Source organism: Excalfactoria chinensis, chromosome 3, assembly GCF_039878825.1.
Source record: "Excalfactoria chinensis isolate bCotChi1 chromosome 3, bCotChi1.hap2, whole genome shotgun sequence".
NCBI classification, from domain to species: Eukaryota; Metazoa; Chordata; class Aves; order Galliformes; family Phasianidae; genus Excalfactoria; species Excalfactoria chinensis.
The window spans coordinates 60,070,673-60,094,908 of record NC_092827.1 but is presented as its reverse complement, the minus strand read 5'-3'; the positions used below and the strand labels follow the sequence as shown (position 1 = coordinate 60,094,908).

Below are 24,236 nucleotides of genomic sequence, written 5' to 3'. Positions count from 1 at the left end.
CAAAATATGACCTCAGAGGATGCTTGGATGAAGGCAGAGGACGATGCTTCACTGAGACAGAGCCCAATAGAGCTGGTTGTATTTTGCAGGTATCAACAGAGAGAAGAAGCAAGCTGGGAGGTGGCAGTGAGAGCCAAGGAGACTGGCAGAGGTGCTGTGGAGCACAGCCAGCAACCAAGGCTGCCTTTGAGTCTTCCAGTGAGCCAGGTCTCACACTGACAGCAGCAGTGCAGAGGACCCATCTGAGAAGCAGAGCCAAGAATCAATTGAACTATCATGGCTACTCCTGGGAAATTCTCAGATGTGAAAGGAGAAGGCTTTGATGCTTGTGCTTTTCATGGAGCAGTGTGTTGGTCTTTTCATAAAGCACAGCAAGAGGTTAGCGTCAGGTTGAACTTGGAGTTTGACCTCCTTTGTGGGTAAAGTTGGAAGACAAAACCAAAAGTGCATGAATTTTTTGTAGCTTAGGAGCAGTTGTCCAGATTATATACCTCCTTGAAGCGTTTCATCATTCCAAACAATTTTAAACAGGTGCCAAATATCAATGTCAGTATTAGTGCCATGTTTCTGTGTTAGTCTTGCAAAGTCTGGCCTCCATTCACATGGATGGCAGTCAGTTTTCTCCTGTAACGACAGATGAACCTTTTGTACTAGAACTAGGTGATCTTTGAAGGTCATTCCAGTACAAGCCATTCTATGATTCTACTACTAATCTTAATTTTTTGAACAACTGGACTCAAACTGTTGAGTGATAATGCTTTCCTTAGTATAAAATTGCAGGAAAAGCAGATTAGCCCTCTATGATAACAGGATAATTCCATTTGCTCTTCCTCAGTTGGTCCTATCCTGTTACACGTCAGGAATAATGTGCACATACTCAGCTTTACCTGTGTGTGCTGCAAGTTCTAAAATAAACCAGGAAAATGCATTTGCCTGGGATTACTACCAGAATGTCACTAAGCAAGCTAATTTTATATGGAGTGGTTTTAGAAAAACAAACATTCTTATGTGCATGCTGTTTAGTCAGGTGTGGTAGGTAACAATTTGGAAAGAAGTATTTTTATTATTTGAAACTCTGAGACAGGAGGCATGGAAATTATTTTATAAATTTAGAGATGTCGTTTGCATCTCATAGAGACTCTCCAAAACAAATGCTGGAGTGTGTCTTCCCCAGTTGAGAAAAGAAGGCTGAGAGGGGATTTGATCCAGGTTTATAAATACCTGAGGTGTGGGGGCCATAGTGGCGAGGCTGGTCTGTTTTCAGTAGTGCGTGGGGACAGGACTAGGGGAAATGGGCTGAAACTTCAGCATAGGAAGTTCTGCACAAATGTGCGCAATAACTTCTTTAGGGTGAAGGTCACGGAGCACTGGAACAGGCTGCCCAGGGAGGTGGTGGAGTCTCCTTCTCTGGAGATATTCAAGACCCGCCTGGACGCCTACCTGTGCGACGTGGTGTAGGGAGCCTGCTTTGGCAGGGGGGTTGGACTCGATGATCTCTAGAGGTCCCTTCCAACCCCTACAATTCTGTGATTCTGTGATTCTATCTGAAGTTGATTATGTTTTGTAGAACAAGGTTTGACACTCTGATTTCAGTGTGTATGCTGAGCTTAGAGAAAGCATAAAGAAGTTTTTCAACTTTAAAATCTCTTTGTTGGAGAAATGAAAGAATGCCTTAAAATCAGGGTTGGGCTTACCATGGCTAACCATTGTTATATTGTTGTGTAGTTAAAGTCCTTCACTGTGGATTTGATGGTGTATTTACAACCTCAAAGAGTCACAAGATGCACGATCCCCACCCTTCTAATAACACTGCCTATTATTCCTGATCTAACAGGCTGACCAGATTATTAGTCAAAGGAAAAGTATCTCTATAAATCTGGAGGAAAGAGGCATAAATGCCTACGTTTAATGTGGCATGTTTCAAATGGGGCTGGCTTCAGTTACTTTTATTGGACAGTGTGGAGAAACAAAAGAAGTTAATGTGCTCAAGCTGTTCAAAGGAAAGTATTCACATGGACAGTGCTGAAAGGCTTGTTGCTCTTGCTGAATTCTGAACTTTTGTCTCAGCTCTTGTTTTGAACAAGGATATTGGAAGGGGAGGTGGATCAGTTGCAAACAGACTGCTTGGTACATTTTTGTTAGGCATTAGGAAGGAGAAAGAAAATGTTTTCTTTAGAGAAAAAAATCCTTGTGGCTCCTGTCAAACCTGAGACACCTCTGTGTGTACAGCCTGTGGAAGAGGAGAAGGATTTTACGACAGCAGTGTTTATTGTGTAGCAACCATCAGCCAGGGTAGCCTCCTACAAAGAAACTTACGGAAGAATCTGTTGTTATCTCTTATTAAACAGATCAGTGTCTTAAAATACCCAAAGCAAGTGTTTTATCTATTTTGAATGGCTTGAATGCATCAGCATCTGGAATCTCCTACACAAACTACTTCTATCCATCATGTTTCCATTTTAATGTGTCTTAGCAAGAGTATTCGGTCATCTTCCCATGTGTTGTTTGCAATACTGCTGTGGCTTTTTGTGGGTGTTCTGGGTTTCACACCTTCCCATGCATGTTCTCACAGCTGTGGTGCACCACTCAGCTCCCCAGTGTATTGAAACATCAATTCCCCATCTCAGGCTTCTTGGATGAGCAGTGATGCTCAGTGCTTGGGGTTGTGGCAGGTTTTGGAGGGGAAGTTTGAGCAAACACTCACACCTTGTCAAAGAAGGTGGAGGAAACCTCTTGCAGGTTGGCTCCAGCCTGTAGGATGCATATGAGACATTCTCCAAACAAAAACTGGAATGTTAACAGTAGGACTATGCTTACAGGTAAGTCCAGATTCTCATGAATGACAGCAGAAAGAAGCCACTGAGTATTTTTATGTTGTTGCATCAGGACTTTCTGTGTATTGATCTCTGCATATCAGTTGTGAAATGATATCTGGAAATACTAAGCAAAACAAAACTCTTAATTGCATGCATTTTTCATGTGTACTGACTCATCTGAGTGGTCATTATATTACCTGAAACAAACTGATCCCTAATCTGACTTTTTTCTGAAGAACAAAAGTAATTATGAGACACCTGGGAATAAATTAGCAAGTCAGCTGTATGCTCAAAACCAAGGATAAACAACTATTTCTGAAATACAGAATATACGAATTAGGAACAGTATGGCTGTGGCACATCTCACTGCACGGTTTCAATGTGATCATTTTCCATCTGTCTTTTGCAAACAGTTTTTGCTATGGAGCTGTAAAAGACTTGGACTGTGCTTTAGCTGTCCTGTGATCTTGTCATTCAACAAAGAAGAGTTCACATAGTTAAATTTTCAGTACTTAAAAAAGCAAAACAAAAATGCAAGCCCCAAAACAAAACTTCTGTTAATTGAATTCAGATGTCTCACTTGGAGGCCATCCAATCAAGCACAAAAATAGGCTACTTCATGGTTCAACAGAAAAGTTGGGTTTTTATTTCAATTTCTTTTCTTTCTTTCTATATAATTACTTTGGTTTTGTTGTTTTTTTTCACATGTACTGAAAACCCTCTGGATAGCACAGTTTCCTGCTTTTGTCTGTCTTGTCTTGCTTTCCTTTTTTTTTCCCCCCTTTTTTTTCCTTCTCAGCTAAAAAAAAACAACCAACAAAACAGGTGGTGTTTCCAGCTGTAATTTCCATGTCTAGCTTGAAAATCTGTTTCAGAATAAATGTTCACTGCTTTTACAAGTCTTTGTAGATCATAAAATTTTTGAAGGAAAGTATTGAAAGTTGTTCACACGTTCTGCAGACTTCAGATTGCAGAAAATAATACCATTTGTAATAATCCAGGTTGAGGGAGTTGGGCTTGTTTAGCTTGGAGAAGAAAAGACTCCAGGGAAACCTCGTTGCAGCCTTCCAGCACTTGAAGGGAGCATATAAACTGGCAGGAGATGGACTATTTACCCACACAGATAGTGATAGGACGAGGGGGAATGTCTTTAAACTAAAAGAGGAGAGGTTTGGGTTAGATGTTAGGCAGAAATTGTTTACTCAGAGGGAGGTGAGGCACTGGCACAGGCTGCCCAGAGAGGCTGTGGATGCCCATCTCTGAAGGTGTTCAGGGTCAGTTTGGATGGTGCTTGGGGCAGCCCTGCCAGTGGCAGGCGGTTGGAGCTGGGTAGGCTTTGAGGTCCCTTTCCAAGCCATTCTGTGAATCTATGAAATGATACCACATTGTGAAAATAATGGTTTGGCAAAGGTGAACAAGGTGAATAAAAGTGAATAGGTTTACACGCAGAAAGTTGTAGTATTGCCTTGTGCTCCTGTGTTGTATCAGGGAGGCAGGCTGCCCTCAGCTTCATCAAGTGCTACTGGTTATGCATGAGGTGGAAAATGCAGGGGTAGGAGGAGGAAGGGGACAGGAGCAGTCAAAATGGCTGCAGGTGGTCACGGACTGAATCCTCCTTGTGTTCTGAACACCAACTGGAAAAAAAATCCAGTCAGACTTCTGAAAGCTTTAGATGTGCAAATGAGATCAGCTATGGTTCAGGCAGGGTACTATCTCTGCCTTGTGTGTGGGCAGCAACTCTCTGCTGGTTCACAGAGTAAATCATACAACTGAAAAAGCCCTATTACAAATTATGGTAGTGGGACAAAGACAAGCTCCCTGGACTCAAATTTATGTTCTGATTTTCCTGGCAACCCTATTGTACTTTGGAGGAAATGTGACCAAAGTGGATTTTACCCACTTCTAGGGTGGACAGTAGACAGTTTACCTCTTTCTCAGACCTGCCAGCAAGTGAATTTATGCACGTGGTTTTGTTTTCTGCTGTGTGACTATAGCAGCTACTGTCCCAGTGGATTGCATGCTTTCCAGTGCTCTCTAAATGCACGCGTGACTTGATGTGTCCTAGCAGCAAGTATCATGGAATGATTTAGATTGGACAAGACCTATAAGATCATCAAGTGCATCCATTGCCTAACCTTACTAAGTCCACCACTAAGTCACATCCACATCTCTTAAATACCTCCGGGGACAGCAACCCCACAACTTCCCTGGACAAGCCTATTGCATGCCTAACCACCCTTTCTGTGAAAAAATTCATCCTGACATCTAATCTAAACCTCCCTTGATGAAATGTAAGGCTGTTTCCTCACATACTATCTCTTGTCGCCTGAGAAATGAGACCCACACCCACCTACTACTACCTCCTTTCAGATAGTTGCAGAAAGCGATGGGGCTTCCCCTGAGCCTTCTTTTCTCCAAACTTAACAGCCTCAGTGCTTTCAGCCACTTCTCAGATGCCTTGTTTTCTAATCCCTCCACCAGCTTTATTGCTCTTCTCTGAATGTGTTCCAGAAACTCCATATCTTTCTTGTAGTGAGAGGCCCAAAACCAGAATATAGTGCTCAAGGTGAGGTCTCATTATAGCTGAGTACAGAGGGATGTTCACAAACCTGGTCCTGCTGGCCATGATATTTCTGATGCAAGCCAGGATGACAAATGAGGAAACTTGGACACACTGCTGGCTCATATTCAATCAGCAAGTAGTCTTGTTCCTCTGAAGAACCTTCCTTACCTCAAACATCACTACAGTTACATGTGTAGCCATGGCAAATTTACCATGGCCATAAGTCTGAGGACTGGTAGTGTAGGACCACAGTGCCTCAGCATGAAGCAGAAATTCCTGCTGCACACCTGTGGGTGTGGAGAATGCAGCATTTTCCACAGTGGCCTTGTAGAAGGGTTCCTAATAGCCACGCCTGCAAAATGCTCCTGTGGGACTGTCAGCTGGGGCCTAGTTCTGCTCACACAGGAGCTGCCAGTAGTGATGGCAGCAGCAATAGACCCTGGAAGGAGAGCATGATTGCTCAGCTATACTGGGGACATGGATTCCTGCACTGAGTAAGATGGCAGTGCAGATGCTAGTAAAACTGTAAAGCTGAGTCTGTGCCTGCTCGAGTCAAGTTGCATATTTGTCCTGGATTTTAGCAAGAGAGTCTCAGAAAGCTTAACTGGGTTTTTCTATAGTGAGTGAAATCTATCTGTAGCAGTAAAGTGAAATTGTCAGTCATAAATACTGTATATTTGGCATTTTGCTTTGGGGCTTTTCTTCATTATTTTCATGTTAAGATGGTATTCCTAACAGCTGAATGAGGTGCGGAAGTCTTATGGTTAAAACGTTTTCAGGGAATGTAAACATATAATGGAGTGTAGTGAAAGAGCTAGCCTTGCACAGCATTGTTAATCTGTTTTAACTGGAGAAAAAATATATGTGTGTGTGTGTGTGTGTATATATATATATATATATATATGAACAGCTTTAAGTCCTTAGCCAGAAGTCTCAAAAGTAACCAGCTTATCACAGGCCCTATTTCCAAGTAGCATGATTTTGGCTCAGGATAGAACACGGTAAAGGATTGTTCCCCAGTGAATAATTTTGCACATGCCACGTTGTAGTTCTGGAGCATTTGAAGGTGTAGTTGATGATTCAATCATAAGCTAATTCAATTTTAATAATGTCCTGGTGTCAGGGCTGGCAGCATTGAAGTATTTTGTATCAGAACCATTACCATATGTACATTTCCAGTAAGTCTCAGTAGTTTTTATTAACTTTCTATCAAGTTTTTAGAGTTTGGAATTGGGGCTGCATGCTTGTTGCTATGTCATTAAGTGGGAGAAGATAGGGAGGATTGTGGGGCAGCCTGAGCTGGCTCCATGTGCAGTTTGGTTTCATGCTGAATGGTGGAGGTGGCAGAGATGCCACTCAGACCTGGCAGCTGCAGCTGACATCCAGGCTCAGGGCAGGCATGCAGGAGGCAGTGCATGCCCACCGCATTGGTTGTGTGAGTCTCTTTTGGTGCTGAGGGTGCTGCTGGTGGCTGAATGTACAATCTAGAAAAATCAGGTTGGCAGTAGCAAGTCAGTACTGGAAAAATGTGGAACTGGTGTTTTTGAGGAAAAAAAAATAGCCCCAAATCACACAGTGTTCTTAGCATTAACTACCACACTAAAAACCAAAGTCAAGTCAAAAACAGGTTGTATACTAGATCGCATTGAAACAAAAAAAGTCTATAATTCCTGTTGCATGAAAACAGTGTTATGTTAGAGATGATAATATTCTTCCATGTGTAATGGCAGAAATTTCTAATCACTGAAGACATTGAAATGGGGTTTCTGACATTTCTGCGCTGCCTTTATGAGTTTCCTGAAAAGTATGAACTGCCTTCATATATTTCTGTGCTGAAAACAAGTTTTGAAACTATAAAATGCCATTTTCTCTGTAATCATTTTAGCAGAAACCTTAGCTCCTCTGGGATTACGGGTGAGTGGCTTGGAGGACTGGAACTACCTTCCCCTTTGTGATCTTTGAATGAGTAAATTAATCCTAGACTTCAGCTATACTATGAGATCACATTTCCTGACCTACTCTAGTTACTTCTGATATTGCTGTCCTGTTCTAGCTGTGCGAAGCTGTTGTTGGTCTTAACCAACGTCTCATGGAGTAGTTCAAACACAGGAAAGCTCTTCAACTTTCAGTGTTGCTTTTTTTGTGTGTGTTTGGAAGCACTTCTGCACCTAGGGGTGCATACATGATTTGGGAAGCATTCCTTGTCTGTCTGGTAATTTATGTTGATAGTTTTGGAAAATGGCACAAAATGTGAAGTTGCATAAATTCCCATCTTACAACAATCCAAGTTTGGGCAGGAAAATCCCTCCTTCTTTAAGAGGAGAAATGGTTTTACACAACCAAGATGGAGCTTCCAGCAAAAAATGTTGTAAAAGCTCATTAGAGCTCTAATGACCTGAGTATCTGTTCTCTGGAACTGATGAATGGTTGAGAAAAGGACATAAGGAATCCCTAGGCAAATGGACAAATGGTGCTTTTGTTCTTTTTCTTTTCTCTCTTTTTTTTTTTTTTTTTTTTTTTTTTTTTTTTTTTTTTTTTTTTTTTCTTTCCCCCTTACAGTTAATGTCTGGAGCACAGTAATCCAGAGTGATGGTATAACCTATTTATTTGCTTCTCATGCTTGGTGTATGGGAGATTGGTAATCACAGCCTGAACCTCTGATTAATCAGCTGAGGCAAGTGTGGGGTCAGCTGTGGGAGCACAGGTGAGAGTGATGTAGCTGTGCTCCCGAAGGGGTGGAGGTTGACTCCACCTCCTCTGAGACCTCATTTAAGAGCTGACCCCCACTGAGGCAGCATCTCCTGGAGATCGCTCTCCAGTGAGGGCTGCCCCAACTTCTTCAGCCAAGGCACCACCACTGGTGAGTTTCCCTTTGCTTATTACTTCTGTATGTTTGTTACCATCTGTATATTAACAACCAATACACTTGGTCTGCCTTAATCACAGTAATGTAAGTCAATTAATGTAAGTCAATGTATTGGCTTGGCTGCATTGATCCTCCAGGGAAACACTGGCAAAATCCATAAACTCCTTAACAACTGTTTGACCTACTAATGTTTGTTTGCCAGCACACCTCACCGGGTGCTTAATGCTTTGCCCCACATTTGGGACTCATCAGTACTGTCCTTACTCATTGTTCACTCCTGCAGTAATTTTGAATGTTTTTATGCTATAGAATCAAAGAATTTTTCAGGTATGAAAAGACCTTAAAAATCATTATGTCCAATCACAAACTATATAAATCAAGGGTCATGATTCCCAGCAACTGTGAAAGCTGTCTTCAGGCTCTGTGAATATTTAACTTAAAAGAAGCAGTCCAGCTGCTTGCTGGTAGCAATCCCAGGTTCAGCAGCGGTGCTAGATGAGGCCCTAAGACCTAACTCAGCTCCCTGAAGTAATGGTGACATTTTGTATTGGCTCTGGGCTTCACCATGTATCTGTGTGCCTGCAGTGGCCATGCTGCCTGAGTAACCCAGGAAGCCTCAGCGTAGGACTGAGATTTTGCAATGTCAGTGATGAGGTGTAATATCCTTGTTTCTGTTTGTTTTTCCTTCTCCCAGGGTATTCATAAGGGATGACTTCTGTTTGTTAATAGCTTTCAGTCGTGGTACTTAAAGTTTGACTAAACATTCAGTGAGTGCCATGAGAATACATGGTAAAAATGTATCCTGTTGCTTAACTGGGGTATGAAAGTGGAGGATATCATCAAATCTATAATTTGAGTGCTGGAAGCAAGCAGAAGATTCTGAAATCTTTTACTGGTGTGGTGGTGGCAGAAGAGGGTATGCTGGGCTGCTTGGCATTACTCCCAGCAGAAGTACAGTAACTTAACACGAGAGGAGGAATCTAGTGTGAAGCAACTGTTCTGTCCGTGGAGATTATAGGTAGATAATCTGTGATTTCATTATGATAATGGTAGCCTTCTAGATTAGTGATCAGGGAGAAGGTCAGGAGAGAAGTAACAAATCAACATCAAAAAGACTGAGGAGTACAGAGCTGTCCTTCCCAGTTCTGCTGTCAGGCTTTAGGCAGAATGCTTTCTAGGCTATATGCAGGTTTTTTGGTTTTATTTTTGTTATATGCATACCCTGTTTCCTGTGATCCATGTACCAGGCTGTTTGTTTTAAAAATCCAACAAAAGAAGCCCAACATCCCTACTTTCCACCAACTCCCACCATGTGGGAGTTCAAGTCTTTTGAGCCTGCTGTAAAATCCCATAGTTTTATATGAGCCTCGTATGGCTGCCTGTGCAAAATCCTATTTGTGTTCACTCACCGCATTTTCCAGCTGAAAGCACTGTATTTATGCCTTTTCCTTTATGTTTCCAAGAACTAAAATGGGAGTGTATCCCAAGGTTTTTCCAGAGCTGAATGCAGTGCTTGTTTACATCCCAAAGAAACAGTAAAAAGTCTAGGTACATAAATCACAGAATCAAACAAATAATAAACTTGTAGTGATATTGGAAACTTGATGTGCTTTAATTAATTGCAGAGTTGGTGAGTATGCTCATCTGAAGGTTCAGACCTGTGAGCATTGCTGATGTAACACTTATTGCCTTAGTTGCTCTCCTGGCTTTGCTGTGTAACTGCTGTACTTAAGTAACCCTTCAGAGCTGATTTCTCATAGAAAACATCTCAAGCACTGAGTCGGACTTTAAGATTCTTGTTAGAGATGTTTGAGGTAACACATTTTTGTCTTACTATAAGGAAGTATTGCAAAGAGAAGGAAACTGCCTGGAATGGGAGCAGGCGCTCTGGGCCCAGCTGAGTCATCTGAAACACTTCACTGCTGATTCCTTGGCTGTGAATGCACATTGCAGCCTGAGTAAATACACTGCTCAAGTTTGAAATACAAAAATTGGTAATTGCAATACCACAGCATTTTGTTGACATTTCTACCCCCTTTATTTACCTCCCATTCTCAATTTCCTAATCTTCATCAGTTTGGCAAGTTTTATTTTCAGCGCCAGAAGTCTCCTCTCTGGCAAAAGAAGTAAAAAATGAGTAAAAAAGGAATGTACTATTTTTGAGGAGGTGGTTAGGGGAATTACATTCTTTCTTAGTGTTTGACTAAAATAAGTTCTGGAAAGCTCTTGATTGGTAAATAATGTAATACAGTGGAAACTGCTGTGGGAAACAAGAAGAAAACAGTGGAGACCTTTAAAATGGCTTGCATGAAGTTGCAACAGCTGCTGAGAGGATGTATTTTCACAGCTGTATTTTGTTTGGAGGTAGGGGAGCTGAGGAGCTGACACTTTGGCTGACCATAGCAGGAGAGCTGTTGGTTGTGAACCCATAAGGACATCGAGACCTGGAACATGATGACTTATGGTAGGAAATCTGGAGTGAATTCTTGTGGACTAGAGAGGAAAATAATGCCCCAAAGTCCTGACACGTGTCCTAGTGCCTACGGCTTTGTCAAGCCTAAGGCACTGAAGCAATCTGCTACAACCACTGGCGAAAGGTTGTTTCTTTCATAGCAGAGCAGCAATCTGAGCACACCTGCTGCTGCAGTGGGGCAGGGCAGTCAAATGCACTCACAAGAAGTAAGGGAACATTCAGATTGAAGTAATTATGGTGTTGACATTATACTGACTTATAGATGTTACTGGAAATAGAATTCTTTTCCCATGAGAATTCATCTAAATCAGAGTTCAATATTACTCAAACAATATCTTCTGTCTTTGGATCAGAGGTCTGAACAGTCAACAGAAGTGTTAAACTATCCATGAGTGACTAATCCATGAGTGACTGCAGGTACCATCCAAGTGTTTGTCTGTTTATTCTGATGCCTTTTGCTGTGCAGACCAGTTTTTCTACGTTTGGAGATGCTAGCTTCCTTAGTTTTTAGGTACACGGCTTCAGAAAATTCTGAGCATCTACCCTCTTAAAATAGACTCTTACAAGCTATTTAGCATAGGAGAGGGCTGGAGCTCCTCTCCTGTGGAAAGGTTGAGGGAACTGAGCTTGTTTAGCTTGGAGAAGAGAAGGCTCTGGGGACACCTCATTGTGGCCTTCCAGTACTTGAGGAGAGCATACAAACAGGAGGGGGAATGGCTGTTCACAAGGATGGATAGTGGTAGGACAAAGGGGAATGGTTTTAAACTGAGATAGGGGAGATTTAGGTTAGTGACTAGGAGGAAGTATTTCACACGGAGAGTGGTGACACAGTAGAATAGGTTGCCCAAGGAGGTTGTGGATGCCCCATCCTTGGAGGCATTCAAGGCCAGGCTGGATGTGGCTCTGGGCAGCCTGCTTTGGTGGCTGGTGACCCTGCACATAGCAGGGGGGTTGAAACCAGATGATCATGATAGCCCATTTCAACCCAGGCCATTCTGTGATTCTGCAGCATATTGTTGTGTTAGCTTTAAAAGTTTAGCATTAAAAGAAAGCAAAACCTTTGAGCAGAGAATACAAAAATAAGTGGGAAAAGTTTTGACAGAGCTTCTGTGGTACTTCTGTGAACACACTGCTGTTACACATCTCCTGGGTAAGGACCCCCATCATGCTAAATGAAACTTGCTTTGGGGAAGCAAGTTCTGCAATTTGTTGCTGACTGGGGAGTGCAGTCATTTAACTTTACAATTACTGTACTTACAGAACCCCTGCTGTAAAGGGATATAAATCCCTCAAGACAAAAGAAGAAGCTGTAAGAAAATTAATGGGTGAGGCAGGGATGATCTTGCCTTTAGGGATGTTTTCACTTAAGGAAGAAGAACAGAAGAGTACACTGAACTGTAGTTGTATACAAGTTAATATTTATACATCTTATGCATGGAAAAATGTAACTCTCTAGACTTTGTAATAGGGGAGAAGATACATTATGTGTTTTACATTTACATAAACAATTCAGAGAAGTGTAAATTTTGATGCAGAATAAAGGATGAGGTTTTGTGTTGGTTTTTTCCAGATATTTGAATGCTAGTTTCAGTATGCTGCAATTTCTTTTCTGTATATCTCAAACAGGCTCAATGGAAATGAGCTGTCCTAATGACAGTGCATGTCCTCATAATAAAATACATTAATATACCTCAGTTATATTGTTCAGCAGTAAATGATACTTTTATCATTTACTTTTTTTTTGTGTGTGTGAAAAAAAAAATTAAAACAATTTCATTATTGATTAGGAGTCTCCCAGTCATTCATGCAAAACAAATAGTTTGCTGCCGATACATGTAGCTATATATAAATATAGTAAAAAGCTTCTCTTAATGATTGTGTACACTGAAAAGCTAAATTTAGATAATGGCTGCTGTATGGCGATAGTCTGCGTAGCACAGATGTTTTTCGTGTATTTTGGGATGTCTCTTATAAGTAGCATTGGTCTTCAGGGGGGCTGGTGAGTGGCAGTTGTGACATCCTGATGTGGTTCTCCAAGCTAAATATAATGCAGGAAAACAATATAAAAAGAAAGAGCATGCCTAGGTAATTGTTACCAGTAGTGAATGTTTGCATCTCAGAGTTCATAAGTGTGGTCAAAGCAACCAAGAGCAGTCCTAAATAAACAAACAGTTATCCAAGTGAGTCAAAGTGCATTTTAGACCTTCGTAGTGTCTTCACTGAGTTGAATTCCTCCCCATTAGGAGCAGTTGTTTAGTGTTGTGTATGGAAGAGTAAATATTTCTGGGACAGGTACAAGAGCACAAGAGAAATAATGCCATTTGGGGAAATTCTGCTGAGGTCAATGAAGTTTGGACTACTTGCTAAAAAAAAAAAAGTGCATCATCAATGACAAGTCAGGAAGGAGTTAAAATAACTTCATGAACTGAAGCCAGTAGCTGGATAGTGTGAAAATTGAGATGCTTGGCCAAAGAATTTATAGTAACGGAAAATATTTATATTAAATCATATTGAAGTCTAGAAAACCATCTGACATTTCAGTATGTTTTGTAATAAAGATTAATAAAACTTTACGTTAATCTATCATAAGAAATAGCTTGCGTAAGTACAGTATGTTCCTTATGTTTCTTATCTGGTCTACTTACACATTCTGTATTGCAGTTATAAGCTTGTAACAGACCTTGGTAAGAAGTGCTACTTCAGTGCTTAATGCTTGCTAAGCTTTTTGAGGAAAGGGGACTAATAATAGTTAAACAACTTGTAATATATATATATATATATATATATTCATTTTATCTTCAGAGGAAAAGGCAACACAAAGATAGGCTCTTCTTACACAGAGTGCTTTTGCTTTCCAAGGGGTATGTAAGTTTAGGAAAGAGTTTTACAGTGATCCTCTCATGGTGCAGGAAATCGGTATAGAGGAAGAAAAGGGACAGGCTTGTACAGGGAAAAATATCCAAATGCCTCTTACTCTGTTTTCAGTAGAGCTTTAAAGATCTGATAGAAAGGGAACTTGCTCTGTAGAGGAAGCATTAAACTTAGGGATGTAGGCTTTGATTCTGCATGCCTCCCTTGTGTGAAGGGTCCGTTATCCAAAATGTAGCTGTGTCTGTGAAGAAGTATGACAAGATCATAACAATCATATGACCTGAGTGATGTTGTGAAAAGCATATGCAAAAAAAACTCATCTACTTTTACCGTGATAAAAATGTGAGTAGTTCTTTAGAGTTTACTGTAATCAACTGTCTGTGAAGTGTGTTCATTTTTTTTCTCTGCTGTGAAGGTGCTGCTGGGGTCGGACCACAGACCTGAGCAGCTTCTCGGAGATGTGCCTCCTGGGAGAGGAACTTCCAACCAAATGCCCAACAAACAATCCATTCTGGACAGCATTTGAAGCGTAGGGCGTATTAATAATAACTGTACTAGAAGTCTTCCTTGGATAACTGGTGACTTGCCAACTGGATGTTTTCTGAAATTCATTGACTCGCTCATTTCTAAGGTTGCCTATGCAGGAAGAATAGAGAGAGGTGTATGACTGTATCTGAAAATACCTTCATAAATGCAATGAACAGGAATAATGCTGGCAAGTTAGCCTAAGTTTAACTAAGCAAATAAAATCCTTGTCTCTGGAAAAACATATGTAAAAGACCAGTGCTGCTGTCTGGAGCTGATGTAATAGGAAACTCTTGAGAATGGTGTCATCTGAAAAGATGTCTGGTCGATACAGATTCCCTGGAGCTTCCAGTCTGAATGGCAGAGTGAAATGAGAATAAGAGGCCTTGCACTTGACGGAGTCTTTATTGAAGCTTCATCATTATGTCCAGTATCCAGCTATTGTACCTATCTTTAAATTGTCGTCACTTTGGTAGGCAGTCTTTAAAAACAAGGTTTATCTGTGGAATTGCAATACTTTAGATGACAGCCTGGAAGTTCACTCAGTTTGATGCCCTACTCTCTAGTATAGGGGAGAGTGTGAGCATTAAGAGGGTAAGTTTCATGACTCTTGTCAGCATCTTCTGCCCAACAGAGGTTCTTTGTCTCATGCATTCTGCAGGGCAGTAGCAAAAAGAGATTTTATCTGATGTGGACAAACGGTCTTTGCGTATCCTCATATGCTGCTTTCTGGCAGAGGAGGAAATAGGCTAATGCTAAACCTTAAAAAATGTCTTCATAGGTAGCTTAGTCAAAATGGATGTTTTGCCAAGTTAGTGAAAGTATTACTGTACATTCAGCTGGAATGGGAAGATCTTTTTGAAAACTTTTCACAGGGTACTCAAAGAAATCCAAAGGAAGCAAATTGGTATTCACTTCCCATCGGATCTCTCTGCGCTCTTTTCTGCACTTTCGCTTTTGTTTCCCATTCTGTTTTCTTGAAAATGTTGCTGAGTTGGATTTTTTACATTTCTATTTACTGAATTCTCTAGGGTGTTCTCAGAACATTGAGCAATTGGTCTTTTTTTGGACTCCATCTGTCTCAAAGGTTCTGCAGGTGTCAAATCTCTTCATTTGGTATTGCTATCAAATTTAATACCGTTGCTTTCTAATGCATTTTTCAAGTAATGAAATAAAGTATTGAAGATAGGCCCCAGAACAACGCCCTAGGGGAAGCTTACTGGAGTAAGAAAAAAAGAAAAGGAAAGGAAAAAAAGAAAAGGAAAGGAAAAAGAAGAAGAAAATAAGACTAGAATAGGAGCTGCTTTAATTTATTTGATCTGAAGCAGCAGAGTGATACCTGGTAGTGTCTTGCTCATCTGCTCCTAACAATCCCCAGCCATGGCCAGTCCCATCCTCAAAACTCAACACAGCAGTTTTCTGTGCTCTGCCCTTTCAGTTTAAGTGTTAGGTTTTGATGATTGTTTTCAGTGTATTGTCTTTCCAACAGATTTTCACTCATTCCTTTTCTGTGCATTCTCAGACAGCAGTTAGTGCAGATTGCCACAGGCAGTTTCCTAAGTGCACAACCTGAATTTCTTTAAGCTCAGCTCACTTCAAAACATCATGCTTCAATCTGCAACCAAACTTGACATTTTCTGTTATGAGAGTCCCGTTGGTATGCAATGAAAGCAATTTGACAGTTACCAGTGTCACCCTCATGTTAGCAGGTTAGGAAATAAAGTCAGGGCCAGTGTTTCTGCCTGTGTGGTTTGAATAGGTGGCAATTCAACTGTCAGTCTGCTGGCTCTACTCAGCTTGCCCCTTAAACTTTGAACAGCTAGTTTTGCAGTCACCTGGCTTTAAGTATTGCTATTGTATGCATCTCAAAGAGACTGCTTGTTGAAGGGAATCCCCAAAAGAGGCCAGGGAGCGTGGATTTGTATTTAATTATAGAATTGAGTCTGCCTTTTTCTTGTGGTGAATCTTACTAAGGAAATACAAGTCATTGCAAAATATCTGGCATACTTTCTGATGGAAGGTAGGATAAAAAACTTCTTTGAAAAGAAAACCCCCTTATTTTAATCAGCACTTGCTTGCTGTGTGATATCAGCAAGCAAAATTTGAGAACCAGGTGAAAAACAGAAGGAAGATGAAGAATAGATTAATGGAGCTTTGAAGTGCATTTAGCTAAGAGCTAGCTGGCAGCAGGGATAAACAGCAGCCTTTGTTCTCATGGAGAAATGCATTCAAGTAAAATTGAAATAGATTGGCTTAATAGCACCTCATGGTTTTTTTGGTCATTAGGTTTTCTCTGCACTGTCTCAATAAAGAGGGCTGTACTTCAAGTGCAATACCTGCTATGGTTGTTTTTCATACTCGGCTCCATTTTCTTTCTTCTTTCTACCCTCAGTAGTAGTTAAAGCAGTTTATTGACAAAACAAACAGTAAAATGAAACACAGGTCTGTACACTCACTGTGGAAAGATTTGTTAACTTTCTGTAGCAGGCAGGTTGAAACAAAGCTTAACCACTCAGTGCAGTGTGGTTGTGCCTCCTGGAGTCTGTCCTCTATATAGGAGGAGGGCTGTGCCTGTCATCTGCTGTCCTCTGTCCTGCCTGCACCAACCATGCAGGTTGGGAAGGGTCTCCCAGAAAATCTGAGCACAAAACACCCAGCTACTTGTCATGTATATAGGAAGAATGCATCTTGTTGCTCAGAATAGAAAAATGTGCTTCTTGACTTCAGACTACCTGGTTCTGTGTGAGTTTGTTAAGATGGGAGATCTTTTCTCCTTATTTGAGAGCAGTTTTAGCCAAGAGCTTTCATTATCAAATATTCAGATTCCATTTCATCTGGCCAGCATTTCTAAATGTTTATTAAAATGTATCTTTCATCTTGGACAATTATAGACTAAAGAGTTTGTCATTAGAGGATGGGAGCAAAGCAAGAAGCATTATGTTGCAGATAAACCAAAGCCTGTGACACTTCCACCATAGTGCTTGTTGTAGTTCACACCATTACGATAGATGTGGTCATATCAGAACTTCAGTTTGTTATTTGAACTAAACCACAGAAAGTTTTGAATTTCTTCTTCTATTTGTTGTAGTTACATATTCAGTGTGTTTGAATGTAACAAATGCAAATAGTGTGGACATTTTTCCTAAGAAAAGAAATTAGGAAATTCCTAAGAAATGGATCTATAAAGCAAGCTAACTGTAGTCTGAATACATGAAAAGAGAAGCTTATAAACAGTAGCAGATTTGGTCAAGCTTGTAGGTATAAAGAAAGTCAGCGTTTACATATATATATATATATATATATATATATAAAAAATTATTTTATTTCCCTTGGAATCTTTCTCTGATGTATATTCTACATTGCTTTAGAACCTATGTTTATTTAAACCCTTCATGTCTATATAATAGAAGTATTTTTATATACATTACATAAGCAGCATTTAGCCTCTGTCTTCACAAACTGTTCTTGAGTGTGCCAGTTTCTCTTCTCTTTGTATTACAGAGAGAAAACTTGTAGGTAAAAAAATCTGAACTGTATCTTAATGAAGTTTCCTATGTTCAGTGACTGGAAAGTAACACCAAATAGGTGTTTTGGTCATCTTTCAGTTTCTGTGTTTCACTGCATGCAGTGAGACAGAATGAATTTAATACATAGCGTTGGGGTTATTTGGGGAGGTATTTATGACGTTAAAAATCAGAAATAACCAAGTTATTTTGGAAGGCAAGGAAGAAAGCAGAAAAATCCATTTCAGAATGTTTTTAATAAAAATAATACTTGCTGTGTGTTTTTTCAACTTCAAATGAAATATTTTCCAGCGTGTTAGTCTTACGCTGAGGAAACCACTTGTAGGTACAGGAGCTTTTATGTGTGATGGAAGAAAATGCAGTAAATCACTCTGTATTCCAGTACAGACTGGTCAGTAGGGTTTTATTGTATTAATCTCTACACACCTGTGAAAAAATGTTCTGCCTTTAAACTGTTACAGCTCTGCTGACCTCAGCAGTTTTCCTTTTGCATTGGATTTGAACTGGGCAACATCACTCTGCTAACTGATAGTTGTAGTCCATGTTCCCCTTCCTGCCTTTAATCCTTGAAGGGCTCCTTGAAATGATAACTTAAAACATCTTATTATTTCAGATGTGTAAAATCTATACATTTCTAAGGATGTTCACCACTCCCTTAGAAAAAGAAACAGAGACGTATAAATTATAGAAGACCGAGAACACCCTGACACCTCAAGTCTGTTGCTTCTGGCTAGTCTAGGTATCCATGAGCATCCTGTTCAAGTTAATGCTGTTACCGGTAGAGCCTTCACAGTCTTTACAGTACTGAGAAATTGTTCATGGTGGAAAGAAATTAGTGAGTGTAGTATAAACTGACAGTTGACACTCGAGAACCAACTGTTTGTCTGAACTAATGTTGACTGGGGTGGATTTTCAGATTTTTTGTTGAAATAACTTTTGGCTGGAAGCAGAGCAGAACTAATCCTCTTCTGAGGCGTCACTGATGCTTCTATTTATTTTGAAGGTGCAGTCCTTAACGATTAGGAGTGCTTCATGGAACAGCCATTCTTCAAAGCCCTCTTTTCTAGCACAGAACACTCATCAGACAGCTATTAGGCTACTTCTTTCTGTTAGACCCCAGATGATCTATGGGATGGTATGCCAATAAAGAATGCATTGTCTACTAGAAATTGGAGGCAGCCATCAAGTGAAGAGAACAGACTGGGATTTTCAGCAGACATGATAGATTTGGCAGTAGCTGCATCCCAGTTCCTTTAGACTGCTTCTTGTGATCCTTCCCTACCAAGGGAAAACTCAGCTCCAGGAAAATAGTGGAAGTGCCACATTTTCCATGTTGGCTTCATCTCCTTTAATCTCAGTGCAGTTTTTTCTACATGGTATCTAAATTGTTCCCATGAAGTGACTGTGTTTCAGTTACTACTGAAGGATCTTCAGTTCATACACAGACCCATTTACCACCACCTTCCCTTACTCTTCAGTTCTTTTTATTTTTTCTATTCCCCAGGACTACTCTTGTCTTCTGTAGTTATGAACCGTCATATTTGTCCTTAATCCTGGAAAATGACCATCTTTCTCTGTTCAAACTTGGCTTGCTTCAAGCAAAAATCCCCACTCTTCTGTGATTCCAAGAAAAAAAGGAACATAACCACAGGGTTTCCCCAAAGATTTTGCATACATCTGATTCACTTAACCGCAAAAACAATAAATTATGGAGAAAATTGGGCTGCTTCCATATATTCACTGTGTTCTGTAATAGAGCTGATTTTTATTTATTTATTTTTTCTATCGAGAGAGAGACTGGAGACAACTGTGCTCAGTGAGCACAACTGTGCGGCTGAGCATGTTTGTGGAATGCATAATGCCACTGGTCTAGATTGTTGAATATTCTTTCTACTTTGTTCTTTCTAATGATTTATCGTGCTATTAAAGGAAGTTAGAATAAATTATAAGGCAGACAAAAGATGTTTTTAAAGGTATAAATGCTTATCTGTGGAAAAAAAAGTTGAAATAACTTGCTGGGTGACAGACAAGATCAGAAGCTTTATTAAAGGAATTCAGAAAACTCCTCTTAAATTCAATTAAATAGGTTGTTTCAAGACAGTGGACTAAAGTCTTAATGAAAAGTGATGATCTCTTCTAACGCTGTGCTAGATTGACTACAGAGAACATTTTTTCTTGCTGTGACACTTATTGAAGTCAAACACGTGTTTGTATAATGTTCTAGTTGTTGTCTGTGCCAAAGCATGTAAGAGCTGCATAGTTATATTCTCCATCTTATGTTAGCTTGCTGTGTTGATGTACTTGCAGTAAACACTTCAGCTGATGAACAGTGGCTCCAGTGTTTATGGTATTCATTCCTAAGTCCCTGATTTTTACTGTGCCATTTTTGTTTTTGTACTTTGTCATTTTTTTGGTTGAAATTGTTCACAGATTGGCTTTAACGTGATGTTTATTCACTGCTGCAGTACCTACCATGCTGATTTTTCTACTGTTTTTACACATTCTATGAAAATGTGGCTCTGAAAGTTCATAAAATTTGTAAATACCCAACTCAGAAGCTTTTTGCTTTTCATGGCCTATCCTTGTTTTAGAAATGATTCTTTCCTGCAGGTTTTCTGCAGAAGGTTCTGAGCATGGTGGATGCTGTGCAGGATATTTTTGCACACATTGATGCTCAAGTAGCATAGCCCTGTTTTTGCCATCCAGAGGGAAGCAAGCCTGATTCTATTACAAGATGCTTGTTGATAACATGTGCAGGATTTCTTAGGGTTAAGGAGCTGGCAGGCAGATCACAGAGCCTGCCCACCCCACAGCACCACAGTTGTGTTTGTTGCACTATTTTAGTGTTTTTAGTAAGGTTATGGTATCCATTTCTACTAAGTGAATGGTTTCACTTTTATTACTGAAAACGTTTCATTTGTTTTAAACCATTTTAAACCTAGAAGAATTCAGACTATTGATTTGGTCTGGTACATTGTTGATGCTGAGATCAACTCCAGTTTAAAAGCCTGAGGAGACCGTGAAAGAAATCTCACAGGAGAAGGGAGCATAAGGAAATTTCTGCATTTTCCATCCTCTTCTTTTGATTTGCAAGTTGTTCTGACTGGAGTTCAAGTCATTACTCTGAATTTGATTGACTCTAGAGTCAACTCTAGGAGTCAAGATGCTCACTGTTGGGCCAGACTTTTTGCAGTCCTCACTATGGTGTTTGAGTATCTAGCAGTCTCTGTTAAAGGTTATTCTCTGTAGTCCATGCTGATGTAACATTAGTACTGAGATACTGTTTTATGCCTTTGGTATGAGGATGACTGAGAGGAGAGGGGTGCAGGGCCTAAGGAGAACTTCTCAGCCTGCCCCAAGGTTTTGTACTCTACTGGGAAAGCTCACTCTTGTTTATCAGTGTAGACTTGTAAGTAATGGGTACAGAGTCTGAAATTGTTGCCCTTTTTTGCGGTAGCTAGCTAAAAAGGGAGCGCTTTAAAAATTTAGGAGCTTTTGTTCTGAAGCTTTTCTTCTGAATTTAAAGAGCATCTTGAAAAGGCTGATGCAGTGACTTTGGAATACATCTCCCATTCAGTCTGTACTATTCGGGAACAAAAATGTAGCTTGGAGGTTTGGAAAAACCCTTGTTAGAATGAAGATAAGGGAATGCTTGTGAACTTCATGAGAGCAAGCTCTGTTGAAGGCCTTTGATATTTTATTATTTAAGAAATCTTTTTGAGGTTAACTTTATTCACTAGCTTAAAGTGTACCAGGGTGCAGCTGACAGTTTTTGTCATGCAAGTAACTGAATGCCATGATTGTTTAATTAAAACTGCCTTGGCTCATTTAATTTTATGCTAAGATAACATTGTGCATCTAATCTTTTATCACAAATCAAGCCAAAACAGATTATTTATTTATTTTTTTTTTTCCTCTTTGGAAGTAAAATTTAAAGCAGATGGTATTTACTTTCATTGAATTATTCGACACCGCAGAAACAGTGGGTTAGGGATGCATGGGTTTTATACATTGGCAAGTTCTGAAGTTTCATTGGATGATTTTTGTTTATTTCTACTCCTCTTCTTTTTGTAGGAAATTCCACTTATTTGGATGACCACGGACCACCTCCTCAAAAGGTGAGATGCTGTTATTTTGCATTTGCTTTCTTCTTACTTTTCTTTGTTTTTATTTTCTAATAGTATGTTTACTTGTTCTGGGATATGCGCATTGCCGTTCTGCTGTGTTTAGATCATCAGCTCTTGGCATTTCTTGCTTTTTTTTTTTTTTTTTTTTTTTCCTCCAGTTTTCAGGCATTTGTTAGTAACTTGGATTAAATGTTTGGATGATTAAACTAATGGAATTTTTGCAATCGAGTTGAAGGGAGATAAGATTCTAGTGATGAGTTTTGCCTGTCCGCAGACATGCAAAGAACACATTTCTTCTCTTGAACAAACATCTCTTAATTGTTTTGAAAATATAGCCAGTTGTTGCATTGTTGTTTTTCTTGCAAAATATTTACTCACATATGTGGTCAGCTTCTGATGAACTATTTTCTTTCAGTGCTTGCATCAAAAATGTGCCTCCATGCTTGAGTACCTAAACATCTCTAACTATTTCATTTTATAAATCAATACAGCTATAACATTGCAAGGACACAGTAGGAAGCCCAACAACAATGTTAGAGCTATTGAGGGAAGTGGACTTTTTCTGGGTAATAGTTCCTGGAGCATGGGCTCTACTACAGGTGCAGTTCTTTCAAGTGGAACAGAAGAATACATTTAGTGAATACATAATGATCTGTTTACAGGGGGTAAGTGTACAAAGAGTACACTTTTACTATCAAGTATGACTGCAACATTGAATGTCCCCTCACCATAATCAACTTGTGACATTTCAGATGAGAGCCAATATATGATAGTTTCTTCAAGAGTTGATGCAGACCCTCAGGGTCCCATGATGTTTGTTTTTCCCTGTACAGCTTTATTCCAATTGAGTCTGTAAAACCTGATTTGATACTACATTGTGTTTGTCTTTTTGGACAAGTCTCTAGTAGCTCCTTCTATATGGTAGTGGTTTGGAAAAAAAAAGAAAGAAAAAGAAACAGTTTTCCTGCATGCTTTAATATTTCCAGATCCTCTGTGTTTCAGTACATGCAGTGTGGTGTCTTATTGAGGTGTTCGGATAGAACTGTGGTTTTGCTGTCTTTGTGTTGTGTCATTACCATGTTTGATCATGCACCTTTTTTGAAACTTTCCAAATTATGCCAAATTTTCACTGTTAACTTGTAAAATGCTGAAGCAAAATGAAGCAGGGAAACGTTTTGTAACTATGTTGATAATAAGTAACTGTAGGCTAGTTTATATAATGTAAACTTCTAACAAAGCTTGTGACTTTTAGTATTAAACTTTTCAGGTAATGTTGTTTTAATGGGACTTAGGTACCTGAATGCTTTTGTAAGCCCTCTTGGTTTTCAGTAGAAATTTTACCTATTTTAAGGACTTCTCACGAAAAGGTGAGGTTCCGTAATGACTTCAAGCCAAAAAATGGAGAGTGCTTCTGGCAGTGTTTTGGTTTTTTGTTTTTTTTCCATAGCAGGGCAATTCCCATTGTCCTGGAATGGCTGTTCATATGAGTGAGCTGGAGCAGTTACCTGAAAATGCATCTTTCTTCTTGTTGAACTTTCGGACAGATGACTAATGTGACCCACTGTGAATGGCAGTGCATCAGGTGAAGGCATGTAGACAGCATGGAGGTGAAGGGCCAGCCACTCATTCTGATGGCAGTTCCCATGCAGGAGTGGTCAAAATGACTATGAAGTCACATTCTGAGCCACCAGTGTTGAATTTAAATTCTCAACCACATGTGTGAGTTAGTGTGGTGAAACAGCTGGATTAATGTGGAAAGGAATTTGATTTAGCTTCGTTCTCAGTGAAGATAAGCTGGGATTTTTCACTACATTTCTGCACACTCTGCACATGAGATCTATAATTTTCAGCTAGTGTATGGAGATTTGTTACGATCTTGATGTTCAGGTTGTTCAGTAGTAGAGGAATGATGAGCTTCTGATTTTTGTACCCTCAACACACGTTATGATTTCTGCATGTATAGACATAACGGGATGTACACAGAAGTGATAAAATCAACCTTTTTAACTTCATCGTTATTACCTGAGATAGAGGGTCAGATCTAAAAGATCTAAAGCTTAATAAAAGGTTTCATGCTTGAAATTTATGTATCCTCCTTGGATCTTGAAAGATAATTTCCTTGCTATTTGTATAGTCAGCTTCTGTTGCCCAGAAGCACAGCAGCCTCCATAAGATAAAGCACCATGTTTGTCTGGTTCCCCACAATGAACTCTTATCTCCAAAGGATAAAGCCTATTCCAGACCTGTATTTTTCATGCTTGCATTAGCATTCAGAAATACATAGCAGTGCCAGTAAGGAAAAGGCAGTAGTGAAGATAAGAGTTCTGAACCTTGAAAATTCTACCCAGATTTATCTTTCGGGTACTTCAGAAATTTTGTTTTACTGATTCAAAGTGCTGTGGATAGGAACTCTGCCCTGTGGACAGTAGCCTTTTTTTGTCAGGTTTATCCAACTCAGGCACTTTACTATT

At 39.8% G+C, this 24,236-nt stretch overlaps 1 protein-coding gene across 2 annotated transcripts in view; it reads left to right on the top strand.

Annotated features, from left to right (window-relative positions):
• UST (uronyl 2-sulfotransferase) overlaps window positions 1-24,236 on the top strand; it is a 160,209-nt gene that overhangs the window by 42,241 nt on the left and 93,732 nt on the right. For both annotated transcript variants that reach the window (XM_072333475.1, XM_072333476.1), the window contains exon 2: window positions 21,713-21,756. In XM_072333475.1, the coding sequence (XP_072189576.1) occupies window positions 21,713-21,756 (44 nt within the window). The remainder of the gene's footprint in view (window positions 1-21,712; window positions 21,757-24,236) is intronic.